Below are 25,392 nucleotides of genomic sequence, written 5' to 3' on the forward strand. Positions count from 1 at the left end.
AATTTTGAAAAAAAGAATGAGTACCTTATGACAAAATTATAATTTTTCATTTTATATAATACAGAATGCACAACACATGTTCCTAGTGAATCGCATTTTATTCTTCCTGCGCAGATGGTTTACGATTGGGTCATGGCATTATCTCACTGTATGTGTGGTGTTTTTGATTGAGTTTTTGTTCGTTAAAAAAAATTTTGTAGGTATGCATTATTTATTATATATACCTTATTTAAAACATACCACTTCTGTATTAGGGTAATTTAAGCTATTAAATATTGTATAAAAAGTTTCTTAGTTCGTTCCTTTGAGTAAACTAGAATTCCACTTAAATAACCTTTCAATCAGTTAACATTGTGATTCTTTTTTTTTAATTCTATAGTAATTGCAGATATTTTGAATATCTACTAAAATGTTAATAAAATTTTAAAATTGGTTTAATGTTTTGTGCCAAAATTGATTTTCCAAAAATATTAGATTTTAAATAAACAACGAGTCTTTAATTAAATCACTATGTACATTATACATTGTTTGGTGTTTCTATGTTCGTTACATAATTGTTATCTCGGTCATTAAAATATTTAAGTTGTAGATTATATTTGGATTTAAAAATTTTTTTTTTCAGCTTTTACTGAAAAATGAATGAACCAGATTTACCATCTGACAGTGATGCAAGTGATGAGGATTACAGACCATCAGGTAATATAAGTTTTGTTTTCTTCCTTTTTTAATTTATCTACTAAAGAATATTTTTCTCTTTCGATTATCTTGTTATTTTGAATTGAGGCAGTTTCTGCAGAGGACTCCTCAGTGTGAAACCTGTTTACAGGCTTTTTCATTTCTGTGCAAACCAGGTAGTCTGTGTAACAAGTATTATCCTTTTGCTGATGTGGCAGTAATTGAACTCGTATTAACATTCTCAAAATAGTGTCAGACAAATTTTGGTATAGATTAAGACTAGTAGCAAGAATTTACACAACCATAATTAATTTTTATTGAAATTTATTCACTTTAGAAATAATTGGTTTTCTTTATTAAAGTAAACAATTTTTTATGTTATGTATCAGTTGAGGATAATATAGACACAAAAAGGTTTTTTTTATCAGTTTAGTGGCCCTCTCTAGTTCTTCATAATGAATTGTTATTTATATTATTCTTTCATTTTTATGTTGCCTTGAATTATTTCTGAAAACAGAGTCAAAAAGCTGCAATTTTAATAACTAATTTACTTAATTAGCCCTTTAAACAAGAAAAGTCTAAACTAAACAGGTTATCTTATCATGTATCTTCTGCTGCAGATTAGTTCAGCAGTATTTCATTTAACAATCATGTGTTCAGCCAGTATCTGTATTAAAAAAATAAAAGTATAAACCTATTTTGAAAGCATATTAAAATTTTTAAGTTATTTTTCAATTTTTATAGCTCTGATGTTTAAAAATCTAACTTGCCTAGCAAAATATTTATTTCAACATTATAAAAATTCAATTTATTGCTTGATAATTTTTTTTAATAATTTAAAAACTTATTTGCTATGAAAGCATTTTGAAAAGTTACATTAAATGGTTCTGATAACAGGTGTGTCATTTTTATTTTTCAATGGAAAATATTGTGGATTGTCATTAATGATTTATTTTATACACAGCAAAAAAAGAATATGAGGACTGTGTGGATAAATCTGAGATATTAAACTTACATTATTTATAATTGTCAGAAAAAAATACATGAGATGTAAAGAGATATAAATCTCTTGTCACATGTCAATTTGCAAAGAACCGATTGGTCTCTCTGTACAGTTACGTTTTTGTTGCATTCTAAAAAGTTTATTTTTTATTTTTTTACATACATATTTAAAAATCTTTTTCTTTGTAGATGTTAAAACGTGGTTTATTAATAATTTTAGGGGGAAAAAGAGGTGGTATGAAGTGATAAACTGATACAAATCTCCTTTATGCAGTCAACCATGTGTTTGGGAACTGTACCTCTGACAACAAGTTGTTGACAGCCCGGAGCTATGAGGTTAATTATTTATTTCACTCAATCAGATAAAATAATTTTAAATCAAATAAAATAAATTATTAAACCAATAAGTTAAAAAATAAATAATTTGAGCATTAGATTCTATAAAATTACATACTATGTATTATTAAACATATCTACATTTTATTTTAACACATTGTTTTAAATAAAACAAGATATAATTGAATATCATATATAATTTTCACACAGACACATTCACATGTAGCCTACCTATTCCATAAGCTTCATCACTAAAACCGTGTGAAAATTCCCTTTTCTATTCTACTTGATTAAAAATATGAGTTATGCAAATCATGTTTTGTACGGGGAAGCTAAAATGAAAATTTGATCAAACTTCTATTAAAGTGTTGTTTAATTTTGATATTTATGCATAATAATAAATTAATAGCTTTCCTGAATGATTAGTATAAACTTATGACTTGAAAATGAGTTACAGTCTGCAGCAATTGAGCACATTACATTTCCTGTTTAGTTATGTTTCTTACTTACAAATTGGTGGCTAGTATTATTATACTTATAATGCTATTGTATTTCTGAAATGGCATTTAAGGATACTGATAGAAATTATTATTTATATATTACTTTAGGCTTCATACAAAACAAGCTGAACTAAGAAGCATACTTCCAGGTACCAGATATTTATTACTAGAATGAGAAACCTTACTTCACTGCTTAAAAAAATTTTCATATGAAAATTGTTCAAAATTCTATTTACTTTAATTTATTTAATAATTGTTCCCTGAATTTTTTTAAAATTAATATGTAGCAAAAAAAGCCTGTCCCCCTAAGATGAGGAAATGAAACTCCTCTTTAGAATTTCAAAATAGTTTCTGTGATAGTTTATACATTCTACTTGCTATTAATTTTCATCAAAGAAATATTCATTTGTTTTTCTAAATATACCCTATCATCATTGTTCAAGTAAAATTTGTTAATCAAAAGAGGAGCTGTCATATCACTGGGAATTGTCTCAATTAGAAAAAAGAAATAACGTTATTAAAATTTTAAACATGTAAATTATTATGTTGAGTTAAAATAAGTTAGTTCATCTAACTTGAACTGGTTAAACCTGTTTTAACACATGTTCTATGATAACACATAATTTTTTATTTATTTATATCTCTATAGATAATAATACATCATGACGATTAGCACAAATTGAAATGAACAAAAGCATTTTTGCTTTACTAAAAATGCAGAAATAACATATGAATGAAATGTATACCAATAATAAATAAATCTTTTCTGATCAGTACATTGTAATATATTATGTAGATCATTTCAGGAATCTGTACAACTAATTATAAGATAAAAGAAAGATGTCATCAAGGTCCATATTATTTGAAATATCAACACATGAAATAAACTAAAGGTAATTAGATATATTAAAAATGTGAATAATATTAAATACAAATTATTTAGAGATTTAATTCATTTTGTTTAAAGTCCACATATCATTTACTTTGAAAAATTATATTACTTGTTTGCCTGTCTACAAATACCTTATTGCAACAGGATTTACTATTTAATTTTGTTATCTTGAGAAGTTATCCAATTTTGAAATAAAATGAAACTGAACGTGTTTTTCTAAATTTCAGCTACGGAAACCATTTTGGTATCTCTTATGGAACGTAATGAACTCTGCGACTCAAAATATTATTATATGAAAAACAACCATGTAAAATACAACTTTTTTTGTAAGCTTTAATACTTGCCTAATGATGGAAGTATCTGGATAAATACATTGACAAAAGAATTCAAATTAGCCCAGTGATACTTGATTTTAAGTAGATATTTGTACAAATATACGTACATTCATTCTAATTTTTTAATAACTGTTGTCTCAAATGAAACTGTGCAGCATTGTTTAAAAATATTTAATTTATTATCTCTAAACAATAATAAAAACAGGAATAACTAATGATAAAGCAGGAATAAATAAAAATGTATTACCAAAAAATTTTTATTTACATAAAATGCTCAATATGGCCACCATTTTGCCTCCAGACATGCCTGTACACTTAACATGTTTGAAAATACACACTGAAACACCAAGCTAGTGATTGCATTTATAAATTCAGTTATGTTATTTTTCAGTTTATGCAAGATATGAGAATTGTCCTTGTAAACAAATCCTTTTATTGCACCCCATGAATAAAAATCTTTAGGTTTCAGCAATTTCCTCCTTATTTAATCGGCCGATTAATATTTTTTTGAGTTTCTCTGTTCTGGAAAAACTGAAAAATATTATAGCTTAAATATTATAGCTTATCAAACTCAATTTTTTTTTGTTCGTGTAGTTTTCTTTCAAGTTTTATGAGGATTATTCATAGTCTGTTCTGGTTGTTGTCCCAATACATGAAACCTTGTTACATCCTGAAAAAAGATTACATTTAGAACGTTTAAGAAAATCAGTATTGTGTAACCGATACAATGGAGTTATTTTATGCAGATTAATCTTAAATGTTTAATCAGTATTATGTGTGTACTACTCCTTCAGATTTCTGGTTGTCATTTTTCTGGTTGATTTTTTGGTCTTTGAGCTACACAATCAGAAATATTATCTCTTATATTAACTTTTCCTCTTGTCGGGATAAATGGTCTTTCAGAATCAGTATTTTCTTTGATGAATCCAGTTTCTTGGAACTTATTGCTAAAGTTTCATACAGAATTGCAATATAGAACGTTGATGTCTAGAACTCTTTAATAAAACATTTTCTTCATGAATTCTGGTACTCATCATCAAAATGAAACATGTTTTTAACCAAATAAATTGGCTAGCTTCAAAACCTATCGCACAGAAATCAAAAGTATCAGCTGTTATGGAAAGTTTGTCAGAAGTGGAATATGGAAATCAACTGTGAATAAAATCACTTGTTAGTTTTTCTGATGACAATATCCAAAAAGTAAATCATATTTTATTGATTTTTTAAGTACATAGTTATATTTTGGACATCGTTATATAAAGATTATGCATTAACCATTATCAACTATGAAATAAATTCATCCTTGAGTCTTTATCTACAACACTTCCTATTATTTCAAATTTGATTTCCTAATTTTTGCATTCAAAAATTAGTTTGTAATGTTGCATCTGAAAACTTTGCACAAAATTCCTTATGAAATTCTTAGGACTATTATCCTTTAAAATGAAAGCTCATAAAATCATTGTTCTGTAGTAAACAAAATTTTGCATTGTGATATGGCACACCTCTGCTTTCATTTGAAAGTTTCTGGTCAGGTTTGCCATTTTCTTAGATAATAATAAATTGCACATATTCCCACACATAAAGTTTATGTGAACTACATAATCTTTATGTTGCAAAACTATAAAATTAAAATTAAATTATTTGTATAATGGGTAAACATTTAAAATATATTGTATTAAACATATTGCTGGTGACATTATAAAATATTTCACTTTATTTTAATAACGCCAGGGAAATAAATATTTTTTATTCATCTGGTATTTTTATTTAGGAGAGGAAAGTGGTCCAGCATCAGAAGAGGAATCTGGTCCAGAAGATGTTGAAGATTCTGTAGATGTTCAAGAGGATGATGATGGAGGAAATGACCAGAGAAAAAGTAAGAAAGAAAACGGGAAAAAGCTGAAAAAACCTAAAAGGTAGATCTAATATTTAATATTGTACAAATATTCTTTATATGATGTATGAGGGTGGATCAAATGTAAACGAGACTTTTCATTTTGAGCATGTAGTACTGAACAAAGCTTCAGTATTATGCTTCAAGACGTGTCAGGTGGGAGAGCAGCTGCCCTATGAGATCCTGTCATTAGATCATGCACAGTGTCTGAGAAAGAGGTAAAGGGGTACGTTCTCCTGTTATACAAAACATCATCATATTTCTTGATCATTAACCAGGAAAATTCTACAGAGACTGACAGCACAGTTCAGAGATCAAACACTGTCAAGGCCACGTGTTTTTGCCTGGCATAAGAAATTCATGAAGGGTTGTGAAGAAATTGAAAACAAGAGTCACAATCACAAACCACAGATGAGTATTAATGGACCAGAACATTCACATCATTTGTGACCTTCTGGAGGCAACTGACATTTGACGGTTTCCAAAGTTTCTTCTCAAGTTGGAATAAGTTATGAGAGCACTCAATCCATAATAAGAGATTTTGTAAAGTCTGCTCTATGGGTCTCTCATCTTTTGTCAGCCCATTTGCAGTTTTGTTAAAAATTAGCACATGAAAATGAGGCATTTCTAAATTTTATCATTATCTTTGATGAAATCTGGGTGCATTATTACATCTTGAATCAAAGCAAGTCAAGTGGAGAAAGAAGGACGAAGCAGCTCCTTTAAAACTACCAGCTGACAAGATTTTTTTGCATTGTTTATGTACAATTATTTGCAGGATCATTACACTATTAATGCAATGTTCCATTGCAAGCTTTTAAGAGAAGTTAAACTTATTATCACCTCTAAAGATGTAGCCAACTGATATGAGAAATTATTTTTTTTCCATGATAAGACTCCTATACTGCAGCTGTCACAAGTGAAAAGTTGAAGGAAATAAGGTAGAAACTACTCGATCACTCTCTCTTTGGGCCACTCAAAGAAGCTCTGAGGAGGGAGGTTAACAACGACGATTTGGTTGCTGTCACAACCCACTTCTTTTTATTGCAGCAGGATAAAAAAACTACTGATCTCTAGAAAAAAATGCATTTCCAAAGAAGGAGACTTTATAGAAAAATTATATAAACTTGTTTCCTTTTTTTTACTCCAATTAAAAAAATTTTTAATGAAAGATCTTGTGTATATTTGATCACTCTAAAAAATATAATCATTAGGAGTGTTTTGTAATTTATTTTTAAATCATAAATATAGTATGTTCACTATTCATTAATTAAACATAAATTTCTTAGAATTTTTAGAAATTGTTTTAGAAGAATTGATGATTACTGTCAGCCAGTGCAGAAAGTATGTGCACTCAAGTCTGAGGTTTTATATAAATAAAACCATTCATAAGATTTTGGAAAAAAATTGCATCATCTTGTAGATTATTGTATGGAGCATTAGTGTACATATCAAAGTTTTGTTTCTTATTAATTTTTTAAATATGTTAATGTAGCAGAACAAAAAAGGTACAATAATTTTTTTTATAAACTTTCTGTTGCATACCTTGATTTTTACTTATTGATTATTACTAACTGAAACAACTGCACTAAAGTTTAACATAAGCTTGCTCAGTCTGATACCTTATCCTATAAAATTTTATATTGTGGTATCTTCAGCTCTTATTGAGTTATTTAATTTGTAAAACCATATTATCATTTTTGGATCTGAACAAAGTACAAACACAAGGCAAGATTCATTACCTTTATCTTTATTTTAAATTGATGATTATACATTTGATGAACTGTATTATTAAGAATTCATTCTTTTATAAAAACAACTGAGAGAGGGGAAAATTATTCTTATGTTCAGACATGGAACTTTGTCTTTAACTGTCATAACATTATTGCCAAGAATGGCTTACCATATCAATATTCATTTTAATCCAACACCAATGCTGGAATAGTATTATTAATGTTTGAATAGATAACTGTGGTATGAATCATAAGATCCAACCTGTAGTTAAAATAAATTGAAAAAGGAACAATTATTTTAAATTCAAAATATTTATTTTAAATTAGAAATACATCAATTTCTAAATAGATTGAAGTCATTTAGTACTTTATATTAAGGTTTGAGTGGACTTAAGTAAGTTCAGCTCTTAGTTGCTAAGCGTTCAAGTCCTAGTAAAGTTAGTTATTTTTAATCGGATACTAGATTGTGGATACCGGTGTTCTTTGGTGGTTGGGTTTCAATTAACCACACACCTCAGGAATGGTCAAACTGAGACTGTACAAGACTACGCTTCATTCATACGTATCATCTTCATTCATCCTCTGAAGTAATAGCTGAACTAGTAATTCCCGGGGGCTAAACAGAAAAAAGCGCTCTTAGTTGCTAGTAATTACAGATTTGTTCTGTCATTATATCATACTTACAGTTTGGCAATACAGGGCTGACTGGCTGTCAGAAAAGGAAAAGGACTGACTTGCTAAGGAGCAATCACTCCCTCTTTCAGTCACTTCTGTAAACCAATGAATGTGAGCAAATAAACAGCCCTAATAAATTTACATTTTATCTTCAGCATTAATTCACCAGCTATAAGTCTGCAAACTACTTTCATTTAATGGAGCCATCATTTGGGTTAATACTATTCAACTATAAAACTATATAATTCTCTATACTTGTACCAATTCAAGATGGCAACTGGAGAAGTACCATACCAGTGGCAGCTGCATATAGGCACTATGGAATTGCAGCACCCCCTATTTGCACTTGATATTATGGATAACATTTAATATAACGAGTCTTTTTTTCATTAATTCTCTTTTTATAATTGTACAATATTTAATCCCGAAGCTTAATGTCAGTAGCCATCTCCCAGTTTAAAAAAAAAAATACAAAAATCTGTATGGAACTGTGTGCTTCACAGTTCCAGTGGAATGATGTTTGGCTGTTGTGCACATAGGAAGCTGCATACGAGGGATAATTTTATCATAAGATTGGACGGTTTTATGACCTTTTTTATGTATAGTTTTTTTTTGTCTTGTTTCTTTGCAATATAAACAAATTAGAAATCAGTACATAATATGCACTTTTTATATACAGTACAGTATCTCTTATTTCTACAGTGCAGTGTTTAAAATTATACATACATACAGTACATCAAATGATTTAGAACAGTTTGTAAAATGAAACAATATTGCCTTTTTTCTGAGACATCAGTTTAACCTCTCAACTGATATTTTCCAAAGTATCACTACTCAGTTGTCTGTTATTATTGTGTCGGTTCAGATCCACGTTAGTGTCAAATAAATTTGTACATGTTAGTAGTATTTAGTTTCAGCATCGAAGTTAATCTTTATGCGAGTATTGTACAGTGTACTTATACCGTTTAGTGATTGGTACAATGGTTAGCAAACAGAAGCATACTACATGTAGCCTTAAAGATAAGCTAGAAGTTTTGAATAAATCTTTTAGATAAAGCTGAGAGTGGAACAAAATTGTGTTCGGTGTAGGAAATGCCACAATTAGTGACTGGAAGAAAAACCATACAAAAATTGAACAGTTCTATGCATCTTCTTCAAAAAAGACTCTTGATGGTCAACAAACATCAAGACAGTCATAATATGAAAAGGTTGATGAAGCCCTCTTTCTGTGTTGTACACAGGATAGAGAAAAAGGTATGCCCTTGAGTGAACTTCTTATTTAAGAGAACTATTTATTGAGGTAAATTTGATAAATGGTGACGATTCATTTATAACAAGCATCAGGTGGAAGAAACATCACAGGATATGTCTGTTAACTGTCGCAGGGGAGCAGCAGTCAGCAGATCGGAGTACCAGAGAGAGTTTGCTGATTTATTATTATAGGAAACATATTCTCCCTAACAAGTCTACAATATTGATAAAACTGGCTTGAACTTCAAGGCATTACCAACAAATAGGCTGGCGTCTAAGGAATTAGCCCTTGCTCCAGGCTTTAAAAGAAGCATCTTATGTTAATGGGGTGGAAGGAATATGAAAGTATAGAACTTTCCGCAGTACTGCTACAGGAAATCACAAGCTACTTTTAATGGTGATTGGAAAATCTGCAAAGCCTTGAGCATTCAAAAACATTACCATGAAGACTCCTCCAGTGTATATGAACCAAGAAGACTTGGATGGATGGAAATCTTTTTACAAACCAATGTGTTCCTATAGTAAAGTTTTAACAAAGAAAATGATTTACCAGCAATAGCAATTCTGAGAATGCTCCATCTCACTCCAACATGAGTGTACTCATGACTTGTGAAATCAAGGCAGTCTTCCTACCTCCTAATGTTATGCCTTTATTTCAACCTATGGTATCTTGCAAACTTTAAAGCTTGCATTTAGTAAAAAATTCCTAAGAACCCTCATTTAAAACAATACGAGTTCAGATTCTTTACTTCAGAAAATAAAACAACTAACCATTAAGGTTGTTGTTGTTGCTGATTGGGCAGCTAATCGTGGGACGCTGTCTCTGAGCAGTGCTTAAGAAAATCTTGGAAAAAGATGTGACCAACCCTCAACTTATTAAAAGTTCAAATCAGAAAACTGATTACATCTACTTGTGCTTATAATGAAATTCCCGGTTGTGAAGAAGCAGTTGAAACGACGTTAATGAGTCGATGGCAGCAGATTGTGAAAGTAATGAAAATCTTTCATATGAGAAGATTGTGGTAACTGTTACTCAGCAAAACTTTGAGCACCGTGATGACAAGGCTGGCGATGATGCAAACCAGCTTGTGACACTTGCAGAAGCGGCAGCAGCCCTGGACCTCACCCTTTACTATGTTGAATGACATGCTGAAGCTACATCTTCAGATTTTATGTTCATGAGGCATTGTTGCAACATTGCATTTTCCAGCATATTTATTTCATTATGCCAAAAGAAATAGGCTGAATCAATGACTTGTAATAAATAATTTATGTTATAGAGTATCAACAAATGTAAGTACAACATAATATTTTTCACATTTAAAATTTCTTAATACTGTATTTTACTGTATATATATTTGTGATAACTTTGTTAACATGGCATTTCGTATAAACAATAAAAAACTGTTTTTTATGAAGTAAATTGACTCTTAAAAATATAAAATTTACTGTTATTTAGCTAAACATAAAAAAGTTTTCACATTAAAATTATCCAGATTAGATGATTCAGATTATCAGGACTTTCTCAATGACTTATTTTAAGTAATTACTTGTTTAGTAAAAGAAAATTGGCTAATTTTTTTTTTTTTGGCTCACTTAAAGTAAAACTTTATTTTTTCATTAAATTTAGTTTATATTATAATGTATATTCTTTTTTATTATTATTATTATTTTACAGTTTTATAATATTGTTTAAAAAACTTTTTCTTATTTTTTTTAGGAAAGCTGAAAAGAGAAAAGCACCAGTTGAGGAATCGCCTGAAGAAAAAATTGAACATAAAATTGTAAATACTGAAGAAGATAAGAAAAGAAAAGATGCTCTTTGGGCTGGTAAATGATGATTTTGTATTCTTTCAAAGAACTAATTTATATTTAATTTTGTTACTTGTATTTATCGCTGAGACATCTGTTCCATACTTATTAATTTATGTTGTGTTTTCAAAAAATCACTGTTCATATATCTAATAAACGGCAGCGATTGGTCATTTTTTAAGTATTTATTAATTTTACTGGTTGTGAGTGTCTTAATATTTTAAAATTGACTTTGTAAAAATGCAAATATGTGCCAACACCTATATCACGGCATCATAATCAGTGCTGATATTCATATGGCAATGGCATAATCTAGGAAAAGATCATTCCTGCCATGTGTATTATGACAGAAACACAGAATATGTTGTTATAAACCTCAACTGTCCTTGCTAACTACTATTCATCAAAGTTTAGAAACCATAAAACATAAATTCACAGTAGTTCTACCCAGGGTATCTGTAGTAGTATTGGCACTGCTGAATAGTACAGCCAAGGTGTGTATATAAAAAATCTTCTAGAAAATTAGCATGTTAAGAAATCATTCTTTGAAAGGGGTTGTGTAACCTCTTTATTTTCATAAAATTAGAAAGCAAATACTACCAATTTTTTTATACTTCATCATCATTATCAATAAAATCATATCGTCATTAAATATAGAAATATTCGTAATTCTTATTGAATTATGATAATCTATAGAAAAACATAATTCAGTTTTACTTATTGGTTTATTTTACAGACTTCTTAAAAGACTGCGGTGGAGCTGCAAAAAAGAAACCTGCTATAATGGATAAAAATAGTGATAATTCTCCTAATACTGGTGATAAAACAGACCAAAATAGCAAACAGTCAGCTGTACCAGAAGTAAATGAAAACACTAAAGTGGAAGAGAAGGAAAATAAATCTACTGTAACACAAATATTTGAATTTGCAGGAGAAGAAATTAGGTATAACATAATTATTTTTTAGTTTTGTTTATTAACTCACGGTCATGCTGCATAATTATTTACTTTTTGGTAGTCATAAGAGGGTATCTTTTTAGGTTTTATCAAAACTTTATGGCTGATAGCAAATATTAAAAGAATACATATTTCACCTTGGGTTCAGAAGAAGTACAGTTTCACATGTTGAGAATAAAAAGATCCAGTGTTAGTGTTAGGTGCATATTATAGCAATTTATTTTAAACTATAGGCACTGCTGCTGATTAACTATGAAACTGACCAATTGCAGACCTGCTTTAAAGTTGTCCATATGTGTAATGAAAGATGCATGGTCTTTTCAATCCACATGATTATTTTTATCTCGCATGTTTACAGTAGTATTTAGAATGGTATTAACATTTAGATCAATTACTAATATTGAAATTGCTATACGTATGAAACCAAATAGCTAATATTTAAAACTGAAAACAGTGTTCATTCCACACAAATAAAAGCTGTTAAGAAATTTGTTACATGAGGGTTAAAAACTTTAATGGGGGATGTCACCAGTTAATGGCCCAAACTATAACATATGATTTATTTGTTAGTATACTGTGTTTCTGATATCAATTTGAGAATTATTTTGTTTGTTTAGTATTTTGTTGTCTGTTGTACAAATGGACGACTACTTCTGTCGTCTTAATCTTCATTTGATTTAATTGAACTTTTTCTCACCTTTCATACAATAAAAAAAAATCTGATGTGGATAACATATCCTTGAACACCTATTAAATTACATTTACACATTTTTTTTTTAAATGAAAAGTACATAAAATTTTATTACATTAAAAATTTGTTATTAAATTATCATAAAAAAATTTACATTGAGAGATTAATAATTATTAATAAGTCAATATATTTAAATTAAAAAAGAAAAAGTTAAAAAAAAGGAGATGAAGTCTGATTCAAACCGATGTGCCTTCCCCTAACATCCAAATATTTTATTAATTAAAATTTTATTTGGTTATAACTCTGGAACAATTGAAAATAAGTATGACTTGTGATATATAGTTGAAAAGCTCTCAATGAGGGCTTGTTACTGCAGTTAAGAAAAAGTCCAAAATCCAATTTTTTATAGATTTTCACCTTCTTGGACACTTTTGGTTCAGTTGATTGCAGAAGAGGAGGTCCACAACTAGATGTACAACAGTCCTAACTCCAAAATTTCAACATCCTACGGCTAATCGTTTTTGATTTATGCGAGATATGTACATACAGACGTCACGGTGAAACTAGTCAAAATGGATCTACTTATTATTATTAATTAATAAGTATTGATTATTTCTTTCTGGTTTTAAAATTTGTACCAATTGAAACCATGTTTTATGAATATTGTATCGATAATTATAGCATCTTGTAAAAGTTTCATAGTAAAAAGCAATTCCTGTTTCATTAGAAACATAAAAATTAATTAATTCTTCAACTTAAGTCCAATAACTTTTTATTTTTCATGGAAAGGAGTTTTTTTTTTTTCAAATTGCAGAAATATTCTTAATTTTTAATCAAAGTTATAGTTAGTTTTAATCAAAGGTAAATTAAAATAAAAACATTCTTCTTCTTGGCATTAGAGGCCTGGCTGAGCTTTGGCCTCCTCAACAATTAGCTTCTACCTCTATTCTTTGCCCTCTCCTCCCATTCTGTCACATGATAAAAGGGCCTTCATTGCCCTCAATCCATCAATATATCATCTGTCTTAGTCTTGGTCTTAGATTCGGTATAACAAATAGGCGGTGTGGCACACCCGAGTACCAATGTGGTACTTTTGTAGGTCAGAGCATAACACAGGTGAGTCAACAATTTTTTTGGGGATAAAAAAAATTTCACAAAATTAAAACAAATCACTAATAAATACACTATTTCAAATACATTCTTCGAAAAAACTAGAGATGTCTGATGGGACGATTCTTCTTCGTGACAAACATCTTTCTGATAAAAGCAGGGAAATAATGTGCCGGTGGGAACATGTTAAATGTTTTTCTTTATCTGCATAATGTAATATTTTCATAAATTTTATCATTTTATTGGGAATATGTTATTTTTCTGTCAGATATGTTGTGTAATTTGAATAGCATTTATAATAAAAAACTTATTTTGTAGCAGTTTTCAAAAATAAAATAAACCAATCCAACAGTTCTTTTTCTGTTTTCCTTAAGCATGAGAGGTAATAAAATAAAAATGAATATGCATAGAACAAATTCCATAAATTTTGAATTTTATTTTCTAAGATTGATTTCATGACTATTACAGTGACTATATTAACTAGTTCACACAGATAAATCAATTTCATTTATTAATGTCATTTAAACAAAAATTCTGATGTGGACACCACATCCACTTCCTTGTACGCCTATTAAATTATATAAACACATTTTTTTAAAATGAAAAGTACATACAATTTTATTTCATTAATAACATCTGATATTTTTTTTTATTGTTATTGAATTATTATTTATCATAAAAAAATTGTACAATCAGAGATTAATAATTATTAATAAATCAATATATTTAAATTTAATAAAAAATTAATTAAATAAAGGAGAAGAAGTCTGATTCAAACCGATTTGCCTTCTCTTTAAGATCCTGGTATTTCTTTTGGCTAAAACTCTGGAACCAGTGGAAATAAGTACCACTTATGATATATCAGTATATCATTGAAAAGCTCTCAATGAGTGCTTATTACTGCATTTAAGAAAAAGTCGAAAATCCAAATGTTTTTGGATTTTGGGCTTTAGACACTTTTGTTTCTGTCTATAGTTTCATTCAATCTTAAAAAAAAGACAAACACTTAGTGTCCATGCAATACATAGTTTAATTTCAGGATTGTTTTCACTGTTTAATACTTGTTTAAATGCAAATGACGGTGATTAGAATTCAAGCTGAAATGAGCAGAACATTATCTGTCTCGATGTATGTGACATCAGTAGAAAAAAAAGCAGTAGCAAAAATTCTTTCAGTACTCTCCCTCTCTCAAAGTCTTAGAAGTTAAAGATTTTAGATTATATTCAGTCTCTTTCTCTAAGATTAATGATTTTTATTATATAGCACTTTCACCTAGTCCATCCCCAGGGGATGAGGTGGATGAAAGTGTCACTTGTATGGCTGAAATCGCCTGCATCTAATGGCCTTTGTATGCTGATAGGCAACAATACATTTGGCTCAATGAATAAGAGATGCTATTTCACTTCTCATAATCCTCAGTAGGGCTGAAATAATATGGTAATTGTTCCATCAAAATAGAACGAATTATGTGCCATTTTATGAGGTAAGTAGTGTTTCATATCAGGTTGTCTTCAGCGTTTGCAGTTATTCCATCTCACATACATAATAGCTCCTACTACTAATATTGTATCTTCTAACTCCTGGAAGAAAAAAAATAAGTATTTTTGTTTGATGAAACTTCTTTTAATTTACTTTCTAAAAATTATTATTCTTTCTTTTACATTTTACTTGATTATTTGTGTAAATTTTCTTATTGCATTTATTTTATTCTCTTATAACATATTTTTCCACTTATTAGAAATGTTTTAATATTTTTGTTTAAAAATATAATAAATATTTATAATAATAATAAAAGTATTATATTATTAAAAAAATATTAAGTAAATATATATTTAATAATACTAATTCAGAAAAGTATTAAAAAATAATGGTCTAAATGTGCTTAACTATGAGGGTTGTTATATTATAGGAACATGTGAACAGAAAAATTATTTATTCAATGAAAATGAAACTAACACTACTTTTCAACATAATCCTTGGTTATATTTATGAATTTCTATGAGCTTTCTTAGTAAAGAATTGCTTCATTTCAGTATCTGAACCATACTTATACCGCATTTTTGTCCCACCTATTGTTACCAAACTTGTGTGCCACATAGTAACTCCTTGAGGACAAAACAAAAAAAATTTCAATAGTAAGTGTGGAACACATCCCAACCCAAGTTTTGTATAGCTTTCTTGTCTTTGGTTAGCGTGGGGGAGGGATTATGCTGAAAAATTATGCCTTATGAGAAAACCAGGAAGTTTCCTCCTTATGGCAGGTTCCACTTTACTTTCCAGCATATACAATAAGTGCTCACTGTTGATTGTATATTGTATCCTAAATAATCACAATAAATTGGGCCTTTATACTCCCAAAACACTTTTAAAACCACCTTACTTGATGTGTAGTTTTCAAATTTTTTCCTGGCAAGCGAATTTTGATGTTTACATTCCATACTCTGACATTAGAATACAGACTCATACTGATAGATCAAAATTTTATCATCATTTAATATGCGATATTAAAAAGCATTATCTTCTGTTAAAAACCATTATTTAGATTCCGTATAGATGTGAATTCAGATGTCTTAGTGATCTGAGATGAGTTTCAGAACCTACCTTGAATATGTTGTGTGGTAATCAGCTTATCACGAATAATGAAATGGACAGTTCCAATACTCGCAGTTTAAATTTTAGTAATTTGCCAAATTTTGATGAACCTGTCCTTGGAAATAAAACCATTAAAGCAATTTTGCAAAACACAGTCTGAACTTCCACTAGTCAGAGGTTTAATTTTTTTCTGTTATGATGAAAATCAGTGACCCTTCTCAATTTAAACTGTTCAATCAACTTACAAAGATTTTCAGTTAATACACTTTTTATATCATCTTGTTTTAATATTCAGGAGCCAACAATTTAAAGTAAACAAAATAGGTTAAAATAATGGAAATTTGTTTCAAACACTTGATCTTTTCCTGTTAGGGATGCCAACTTAAACATCAGATAGTCTTAATTATTCTGTCAAAGAGGTTTTCCACTCTTACCGTTTGCCTCTTTAATTACTGAACAACGCTTGTATAACATAACTATATTCTAGGCGTATTAAATTGTCTGTTACAAAAACTAAATTTTTGTTGGCCCCACACTTTTGTAAAAAGAAAACCCTGGGACAGGTAATTAAAAGCAGGAAACTAGTTTGCCCAATTCTGTTTTGAAATAATGTCTGTGTATTCTTCCTCAGCTTGGCATAGTATCTGTTAAATTTGTAAAAAAAAAAAATGAAAAATCTTATCTCAAAATTAATATCAAAACTGCTTTTTCACATAGCATGAATACTACGAGTTTTGATAATCATAAAAAATTAAAATCATCTCTAGCATTGGCCTGATAAATGTGTTGTTGATTTTTTTTTATTAGTATATTCATCACATAGTCTTAAAGGTTTTATCTGAAATAAGAAATTTGTAGTATGATAAATCCCATACCAAACAGGGATTTGAATGTTCTGGATGAAACTCCGATACTCTGCCACAGAGATCAGTGAAAATTTTATTGAATAATACCATTATGTGAGATTTTTTTCATAAAATAATAATAATGTGAATTTTATTTATTTATTTTATTTTATTTAATTTATGAATTCAGTAAATGACAAAAATAAATAATGAATGTCAGTAAGTATAATATGAAATACATCAAAAATGTAGATCAATGAAAAATAAAAGACAAAAAAGTTTCCTTTGGTTGGTTGTGAACAGAATACAATGGATTTTCGAGTATTAAATTCTGTATGTTTTGTTGAACAGGGTTGAAAGGCAGGTCTCACCTGAATCAGTTACATCAGATAGTAGTAACACATCAGGAACTTCACCGACACCAGTACCTGGAAGAGGACGTGGTATTGCGAGTAGAGGAACCGGAAGAGGAGGGAGTGCTTTGTCTTCATTCCTTGGTCAGTTAGGGAAGAAGGGTAAATTAAGTACTCTTGAAAAATCTAAACTTGATTGGGATAACTTTAAAAAGAATGAAGGCATTGAAGAAGATCTTCAGAAACACAATAAAGGAAAAGATGGGTTAGTTTGTATTTTTTATCCAAGTTTTTATTAAAGTTATCAGTGCACTGATTATCTTTTGACTACAGAAACCCTTGTGGTCTGAGGATATTAGGTATCATAACAGTTTATCTTCCAAGCATTTAATTTAATCTAGAATTCAGATTGTAATTTTAGAGAATGCAGTTCATTATTTTTTTGTGATTTTAGACTATAACCACAATATAGATGAATATGAGTAGGTACTATAGATTTTACAGTTTGTATTTAAAAAACAAATTATTATGCTGCTTATTTAACAATTAAAAAATGAGTTGTATACTCTTTAGTTTATATTGACCAGTTTGAAAGTTATTAAACATTGTACTAACAATCATTTTGCAAAATATTTGTTTTTTTTTTTTTTTTAGTTTGAAATGTCACTAAATTTATATTTTTACATAAATAAATATTATTCGATCAGTACATAATAATACATTAAATAAATCACATCAAAATAAGTAGAGATGCAACCACATAGATTTAGCTTTGTAATAAAGTCCTTTCAGTTAAGTTTCATAACAGTTCATTTTGTACTGCAAAATTACATAAATTATCTTATTCGCAAAGACAGGCTAGTCAAAATTTTCCAAATTGCTAGTTTGTGCAATATTGGCGTTGGAACCGCACATTCAATGACTTGCTGAATTATCACAAAACATGTTCGAGATGGGTTTCAAGACAGTTGACTCAATCCCATAAAGACACCCAGAGAAATGCTCAAGAAGTTGGGTTGGGAGGTGTTGCCTCATCCTCCTTACAATCAGACCTCGTGATGATTTTTCATCAGACCCCCTGTGTGATTTTCATTTGTTGCTGGCCCAAAGACTTTTCACATGGAAAGAAGTTTGACGACCACAAAGCAGTCAAAAAGGCATACACGAGTGGTTGGTTCAAATAGCAAGGAAAAGACCTCCCTCATATATTTACTGAAATTTATAAAAACTTAATGTATTGTACTTTTGCAAGTGGTTTTGAATTTCAATACATACTTTGTAAAACACATGAAGCTACATAAAAATGTCTAGTATGGCATAATAGATGTATTCTACATGTTATGAAATTTCAAGATGTGTGCAAGAAATTTTCTTAAATTACATTGGTCAACATGATTTTTGTCTCACGAGTACCAGTAGGTTTACTTAATGCAGTTTTTTATCCTGTTTTCAAATATCTGTTCGGAATTTCTCCATCGCCCACAGTTTTTTTGCTATTTTAAAACTTTTTCATCCTTTGTCCATTGTCAAGTAAAAGTTCCTAGAGGATCATAAATATGATGGAACGAAATGAGCTAACTCAAAGAGTAGCATTGCTATTGTTGTGCAAATTCAGACATGTGCAAATGTGATGTAGTATAGCATAGCACACATTCATCAGAACAGTGCCAGTTATAAGATTGTAGTGAACCAGTAAACATGTCATTGTGAGTGCTTTGTGTGTCTGAATTATTATGTGTCGCATATTTACAACAGCTTTATTTCTTTTAATTAGTTAGTTACAAAATGCCTAGAGTTTGTTTAAATTATTCTGACAATCTTTGTTATGTATGTGGTGAAATGACGCTTAAATCCCAAAGGCAAAACCTTACTCAATTAGTAAAAAGATGTTAAAACTTTATTTGGGTGCAAAGTCGGAGACCAAACATGGGCATGGGCCCCACATATCTGTTGTTTATCGTGTTCTAGGCTTGTCACTCCATGGCATGTGGAAAAATTTGCTATCCCTTTGATTTGGAGGGAACCCAAAGATCACTCTTCTTACTGTTATTTCTGCTTAACAAACATTAAAGGGATTACATCAAAATCAAAACATACAGTGGTGTACCCTAACTTGCAGTGTGCAATGAGACCACTTCCTCATTGCAAAGAATTTCCCATAACAAAGCCTCCGGAATGTGTGACAGATGAAGAGAGCTCGGAGTCTGATGGAGGTAAGGAAGAGAAAGAACAGATTCTGGTGATATAAGTTTTGAAGAAAGCAGTTCATCTGAGCCTCATTTACTGACTCAAGAAAATCCTAACGATCTCATACGAGATTTAAAGTTGTCCAAAAAAACAGTCTGAATTGCTTGCTTCCCGGCTAAAAGGATGGAATCTTTTATGGCGCTTGTTCATTGATTCCTCTAGTTTAAAAGCTGTACTCCTGTATAATGGGAATCAGTATCTGTAGCTCACTCTGCTAGTATTAAACAAACGTATGAAAACTTTGAATTTATATATGCAAAGCTTCAATATGCAGTGTATGAATGATATTTGTTGTGATTTAAGGTAATTGCACTTATTCTTGGTCTCCAGCTTGGTTTCACAAAGTACTGTTGATTTTAGTGTAAATGGGATATTAGGGACAGAAAAAACCATTTCATTATAAAAGAATGACCTACACGCAAATTACTCATTCCTGAACAGAAAAATGTGAAACATGACCGATTGTGTAATCCTAAAAATTTGTTTCTACCTCTGTTACATATCAAACTAGGATTAATGAAGAATTTCATCAAGGACAATACTCGTGGTTTCATGTACTTAACAGAAGTTTCCTAAAATTAGTGATGTAAAAATTAAAGAAAGATATTCATGGGTCCACAAATACGATCACTAATGCATGATAAAAATTTTGAGGAACTATTGAATCCACTGGAGAACGCAGCTTGGCAAGCATTCAAAAATATTGCTCAGAGTTTTTTGGGAAATAGAAAGGTAGAAAAATACCGTGATATTGTCAATGATCTTATAAAGATTTGGATTGTAAAATGTCCTTATAAGTACACTTCCAGCACTCGCACCTAGATTTCTTCCCAGAAAATCTTGACTCATGAGCAGTGAGCACTGGGAACACTTTCATCAGTAGATTTCAGCTATAGAAAAGAGGTATCAAGGCAAATGGAATCCTAATATGCTGGCCAATTATTGTAGGACCATCAAGAGGGATGCTCCACAGGTGAAATATAGCAGAAAATCATCATTTCTCACTTTCTTGGTGAGTCAAATGTTTGAATATTGTGTAGTTAAGAATGCAGAAAGTTTAAAATTTTTGAAATTTAAACTACATGACTCTTGGAAACCTCTGTGATGGGGAAAATCTGATATCATATTTGAATCCACGAGAAAAAATATTGTCAGAATCACATATTTTCTTCCTGAGACAAAAAAAAATATTTTTTGTTCGTGTGTTATTTAGTTAAATTTTAAAGAATCTTTTTGCCTAGTATCTGACTTGGGACAGGTGCAGAACCTTTCCTTTATTTTATATATATATATATATATATATATGATCAAACTGGGCTGATTCTTTTGTAGAGATAATGTGTCATTATTCAATAATGCTTTTAGAAAAGAGAGAAATGTGTATCAACCTACAATTTTTGGCATTGTTTGCTTTACCAGTGTTGATTAACATGTACACAATTTTTAGGATCATTCCAGTCATCAGATTGATAACTGATATATTTTATTGTTCACAGGTATTTGGAGAAGCAGGACTTCTTAGAAAGAACTGATCTGCGAAGATTTGAAATCGAAAAAGCATTTAGACAGAAACGCGGTGGAAGATGAATTTATAATATTGGTGGTGATAGAGAATGATATCTCTTTTACCTATTAATTAATCCACACAAAATCATATAAATTTACTCTGGGCTCCTTATTAGCTCTATAGTTAGCATAATTATTGTATGTAATAATATTCGATCTGTTGTCACCTCCGTGGTTTAATGAATTTTTATCCTGGATGAAAGTATTGATTTGTCACATCTTAAATATAAATAATTAAGTATTTATTGTGAAATTTCTAAAAAGTAATTTTAGAAGGAAATATGTTTCTGAAATTGTAAAATATTAAAAGTTTTTCATAATTTTTAATATTAGTATACGGTTTTTTTTATAAAAATATACCATACCTTTTTGCTCTATTAATGTTGTATTTTTATTTAATCTTTTTTTTTACAAATATTTTTTAATTCATTTCAGTCATGTTGATTTGTTTGAGTTTAATTTATTATATTATTTTGTTATCTATTCCCTTTGTAAATAAAAGATGATTAAAATTCTAATGAACTTCTCTGAAGTACGTAGTCTATTTTGACATATTTGATCTTAAAGTTGTAATAATTCTTAACTAGTAGTATTAAACACAATAAGTTAATTATTGTACAGTTTTTATTTATTATAAAATAAAGTTTAACCAGATAAGTGATTAGCTATTTTATTTTTCTATTTTTATCAATTATTATTTTTATTATATTCTTTTATAATGTACATATATATTTATCACATTCATTCATTTATTTTCTATCCTTAAAACATATTTGATTTTCTTATGTAAAAGTACTTATGCAGATATAACACTTATATTTAAATTAATGCTAGAAGTAATAGTTAAAAATCACTACAAGGACAGACTGTTTTTCCATAACAAATTTGTTATTGCAACCACACTGAAGTGTGTGTTGTGTATATCAAGCAGAGTCTTCTTTTTTCAGAATATTCTGTACTGGTTAATACAAATTTACTTTTAAAGCAATAGTAAAATTGAATATATACACTTGAATTGTATTGTGTAGTATATACATATTTTTTCCTGTTCACTTTGTTATGTAAATATTCATCATGATTGAACACTCATTTTGAATTTATGCTTTATATTTGTTATTGGAAAGTTTGATAGGGGTTTTTCAGTATCATTAACAAAAGTTTATTTTTTTATTTTATTTTTTTTTAATAGGAAACCAGTTATCAAATAAATTTATTCATAAAAAAACATTTGATCTGTTGTCACCTGTTGTTTAATGAATTTTTATTTTACATGAAGTGTTTGTAACATCTTAAATATATAAATAATTAAGTATGATACTGAGAAATTTTGAAAAAGTAATTTTAAAAGGAAATATGGTACTGGAATTCTAAAATATTACAAGTTTTTCATTATTTATTTTATCTAATAATCAGCATTCTTGTAATTTGCACTTGTTAATGAGTTAAATGGAATTTTATTCCTTTTGAGCAATTTTTTTTATATGGTTGTAATTTTGATTTTTCTATATAATTGCAGCCGTCACCATTATTAACTATGGTCAATGTTTTTCATGGCACATACACTGCTGTAGTTGGATGCACTTTGCCAATTTGAAAAAGTAAACAGTTTAATCTTTATTACTTTGTTGTTATAACTTCATTCATATAATCAGATTGAGACTTCTGAAAAATTGAAATCATTGACTGATATATTGCAAGAATCTTATAAACTAACCTCAAATATTCAAAATTATTTGACGTCAGAAATGTTGTATTTCTGCTTTTTAGTACTCCATACTGCTTGCCTTTCATAGATCAACAGTACCTGTTATCTATTGTTTACTTACTAGTGATTTTTAGATTATCTGGTCTTATGTTCACTTTTCATTATCATATCAGTCACCTCATGTTTCACATTAACATATACGTACATCATGTCCAATGATGTAAGAAATGTTCTGATTTTTTACTCTCACCAAACAGTTAAACATATATCTTTTAATTTTTAGTTAGTTTGTTAATTATACTAGTATGTTCTAATTTTCAAAAAAAATCTCGTACATTTCTTTGTTATGATTTTATACAAATTCTGTACTGTTATGTTGTTTGAACCTTACAGAATAATTATTATATGTTCCCATCTCGTAAATATGTATTCAGAATATAAACATTACAACTGCTAAAGATGAAAAACAGAATTACAGTAGCTTTGATGTCTCATCCTTACAAAACATTTTAGTGATTGGGATGGTCAGTCCAGATACCTAGTAATGGTAATTTAAGAATTGGGTGGAAAAAAAATATTGAAACTCAACTCTTTAAGGTTAAAAGAAATATTGTTTTTTTAAAAAATATTTTATTGTTTCCTTATCAAACTTATTTTGATGTCAGCTGTAGACGAGTACACTACTCATACTCTATGAATAAGAAGCTTTTCTGTTCTATTATAAGTTTTCCTTCATGTTTTTTTTTTTTCATTTTTAGACATTAATTAAAAAGTTTTTCTAATTTTTATGTTTTTACTGTGAGGATTAAAAAAATAATTTTGCTTTGTTTAACTGAAGATTTATTAAATTTTGATTCTATACCTGTTGTATTAGAATCTAACAACCCTTACGTAGTTGGTATGTGTTAGGTTGTACTTGCGTTAATTTTTAAGAATCCTCTTTTTTTTTCATATCTTTATATTTATTACATCCATATCTGTATGTGTTTAAATGAAAATATTTAATTGTATTTTCCAGTTGGATCTAAACAGTCGTAGACATAGTTATAGATATTTTGTAAAATTATAAAAAAAAAAAATATTCTCTAATAAAACTTTTTTTCTCTTTGTTTCATAATTTGAAAAAGTATGTTACAAGATTTTTTAAATTTATATTCTTTTTTTTATATTTTCATTAGAATTGATTTGATAAAATTTGTCATTTATATTACAGTTAATGAATAATGCATAATTGAAGTAATTTAAGGTTTATGGCTCTGCATAATTTAATTCACTGATTTTGTTTATTTGTATTATATAAATTTATTTATTAATTATGATCAAATTATCTGAACATTACAAAATAATTCAGTTTTTTTTTGTTATTTTGGTTTTTTATAAGTATTTTGAAATTTATGTAAAATATAAATGTTTTTTACTATTAATTATAAAATTATTTTTTCCATTTAACCTTTATTTTATTTATTATTTATTTATTTATTATTTTATTTTATTTTTTTATTTTTTTTTTTTATTATTTATTTTATTTTATTTTTTTTTTTATTTATTTTATTTTTTATTTTATTTATTATTTATTATTTTATTTATTATTTAATGCCTATATTCAGCTTAAATATTTTCCATTATCTTCTACATTAGAAGATAATGGAAAATATTTCATTCCTTACTTTTCTAGTTAGTCTAGCATTGGATATTTGTTATTCTTGAGAATGTTGCAGTTACTTTTAGGAACTCATGCAAGGTCACCTATACCATTATGTTATGGCTTCGTATATAATCCTTATGTGCAATGTGGTGGTTCAATGTCTGGTAACATATGTTTATAAATCCTGTATGTTAAAATTATTAGAATATAATGAAATATAATAAAAAAATTATCTGTTAAGATTTTTACTTTCCTGGGTTTATAGTTATTTATTTATACTTCAAGCTGTCCAGTATATTATATAAAGGAAAATATTCTAATCAGGTAAAATTTTGTATACAGCGTTTTTGCAGATCTTGATGTTTCATGACTTGCAAACCAAAAAAAATACAATTTTATCATTGAAAAATCCCAGAAAGATGTATCTTGGTCATTTTTTGATTGATGATTATGTCAGACTATGGACTAATCTGGCATGATAATTTCTGTATATGGGGTATTGATGTTAAATTTATATCGCATTCAGTCAAGGGGGCAAGGACATTATGGTTCCATATCTTAAAATTTTACTCAA

The 25,392-nt window shown here is 28.8% G+C and overlaps 1 protein-coding gene across 1 annotated transcript; it reads left to right on the forward strand.

The window, feature by feature from the left end:
* Positions 1 to 92: 92 nt before the first annotated feature.
* On the forward strand, positions 93 to 24,603 carry Yeti (yeti). Its single transcript, XM_075368463.1, has 7 exons — positions 93 to 200; positions 623 to 696; positions 5,515 to 5,659; positions 11,017 to 11,126; positions 11,845 to 12,052; positions 17,654 to 17,920; positions 21,399 to 24,603. Exons 2-7 carry the CDS (start codon positions 636 to 638, stop codon positions 21,487 to 21,489), a joined length of 882 nt encoding a protein of 293 aa, XP_075224578.1. The 5' UTR covers positions 93 to 200; positions 623 to 635; the 3' UTR covers positions 21,490 to 24,603.
* The last annotated feature ends 789 nt before the right edge of the window (positions 24,604 to 25,392 follow it).

The sequence above is a fragment of the Lycorma delicatula genome, chromosome 6 (assembly GCF_047948215.1).
Source record: "Lycorma delicatula isolate Av1 chromosome 6, ASM4794821v1, whole genome shotgun sequence".
Taxonomy (NCBI): Eukaryota; Metazoa; Arthropoda; class Insecta; order Hemiptera; family Fulgoridae; genus Lycorma; species Lycorma delicatula.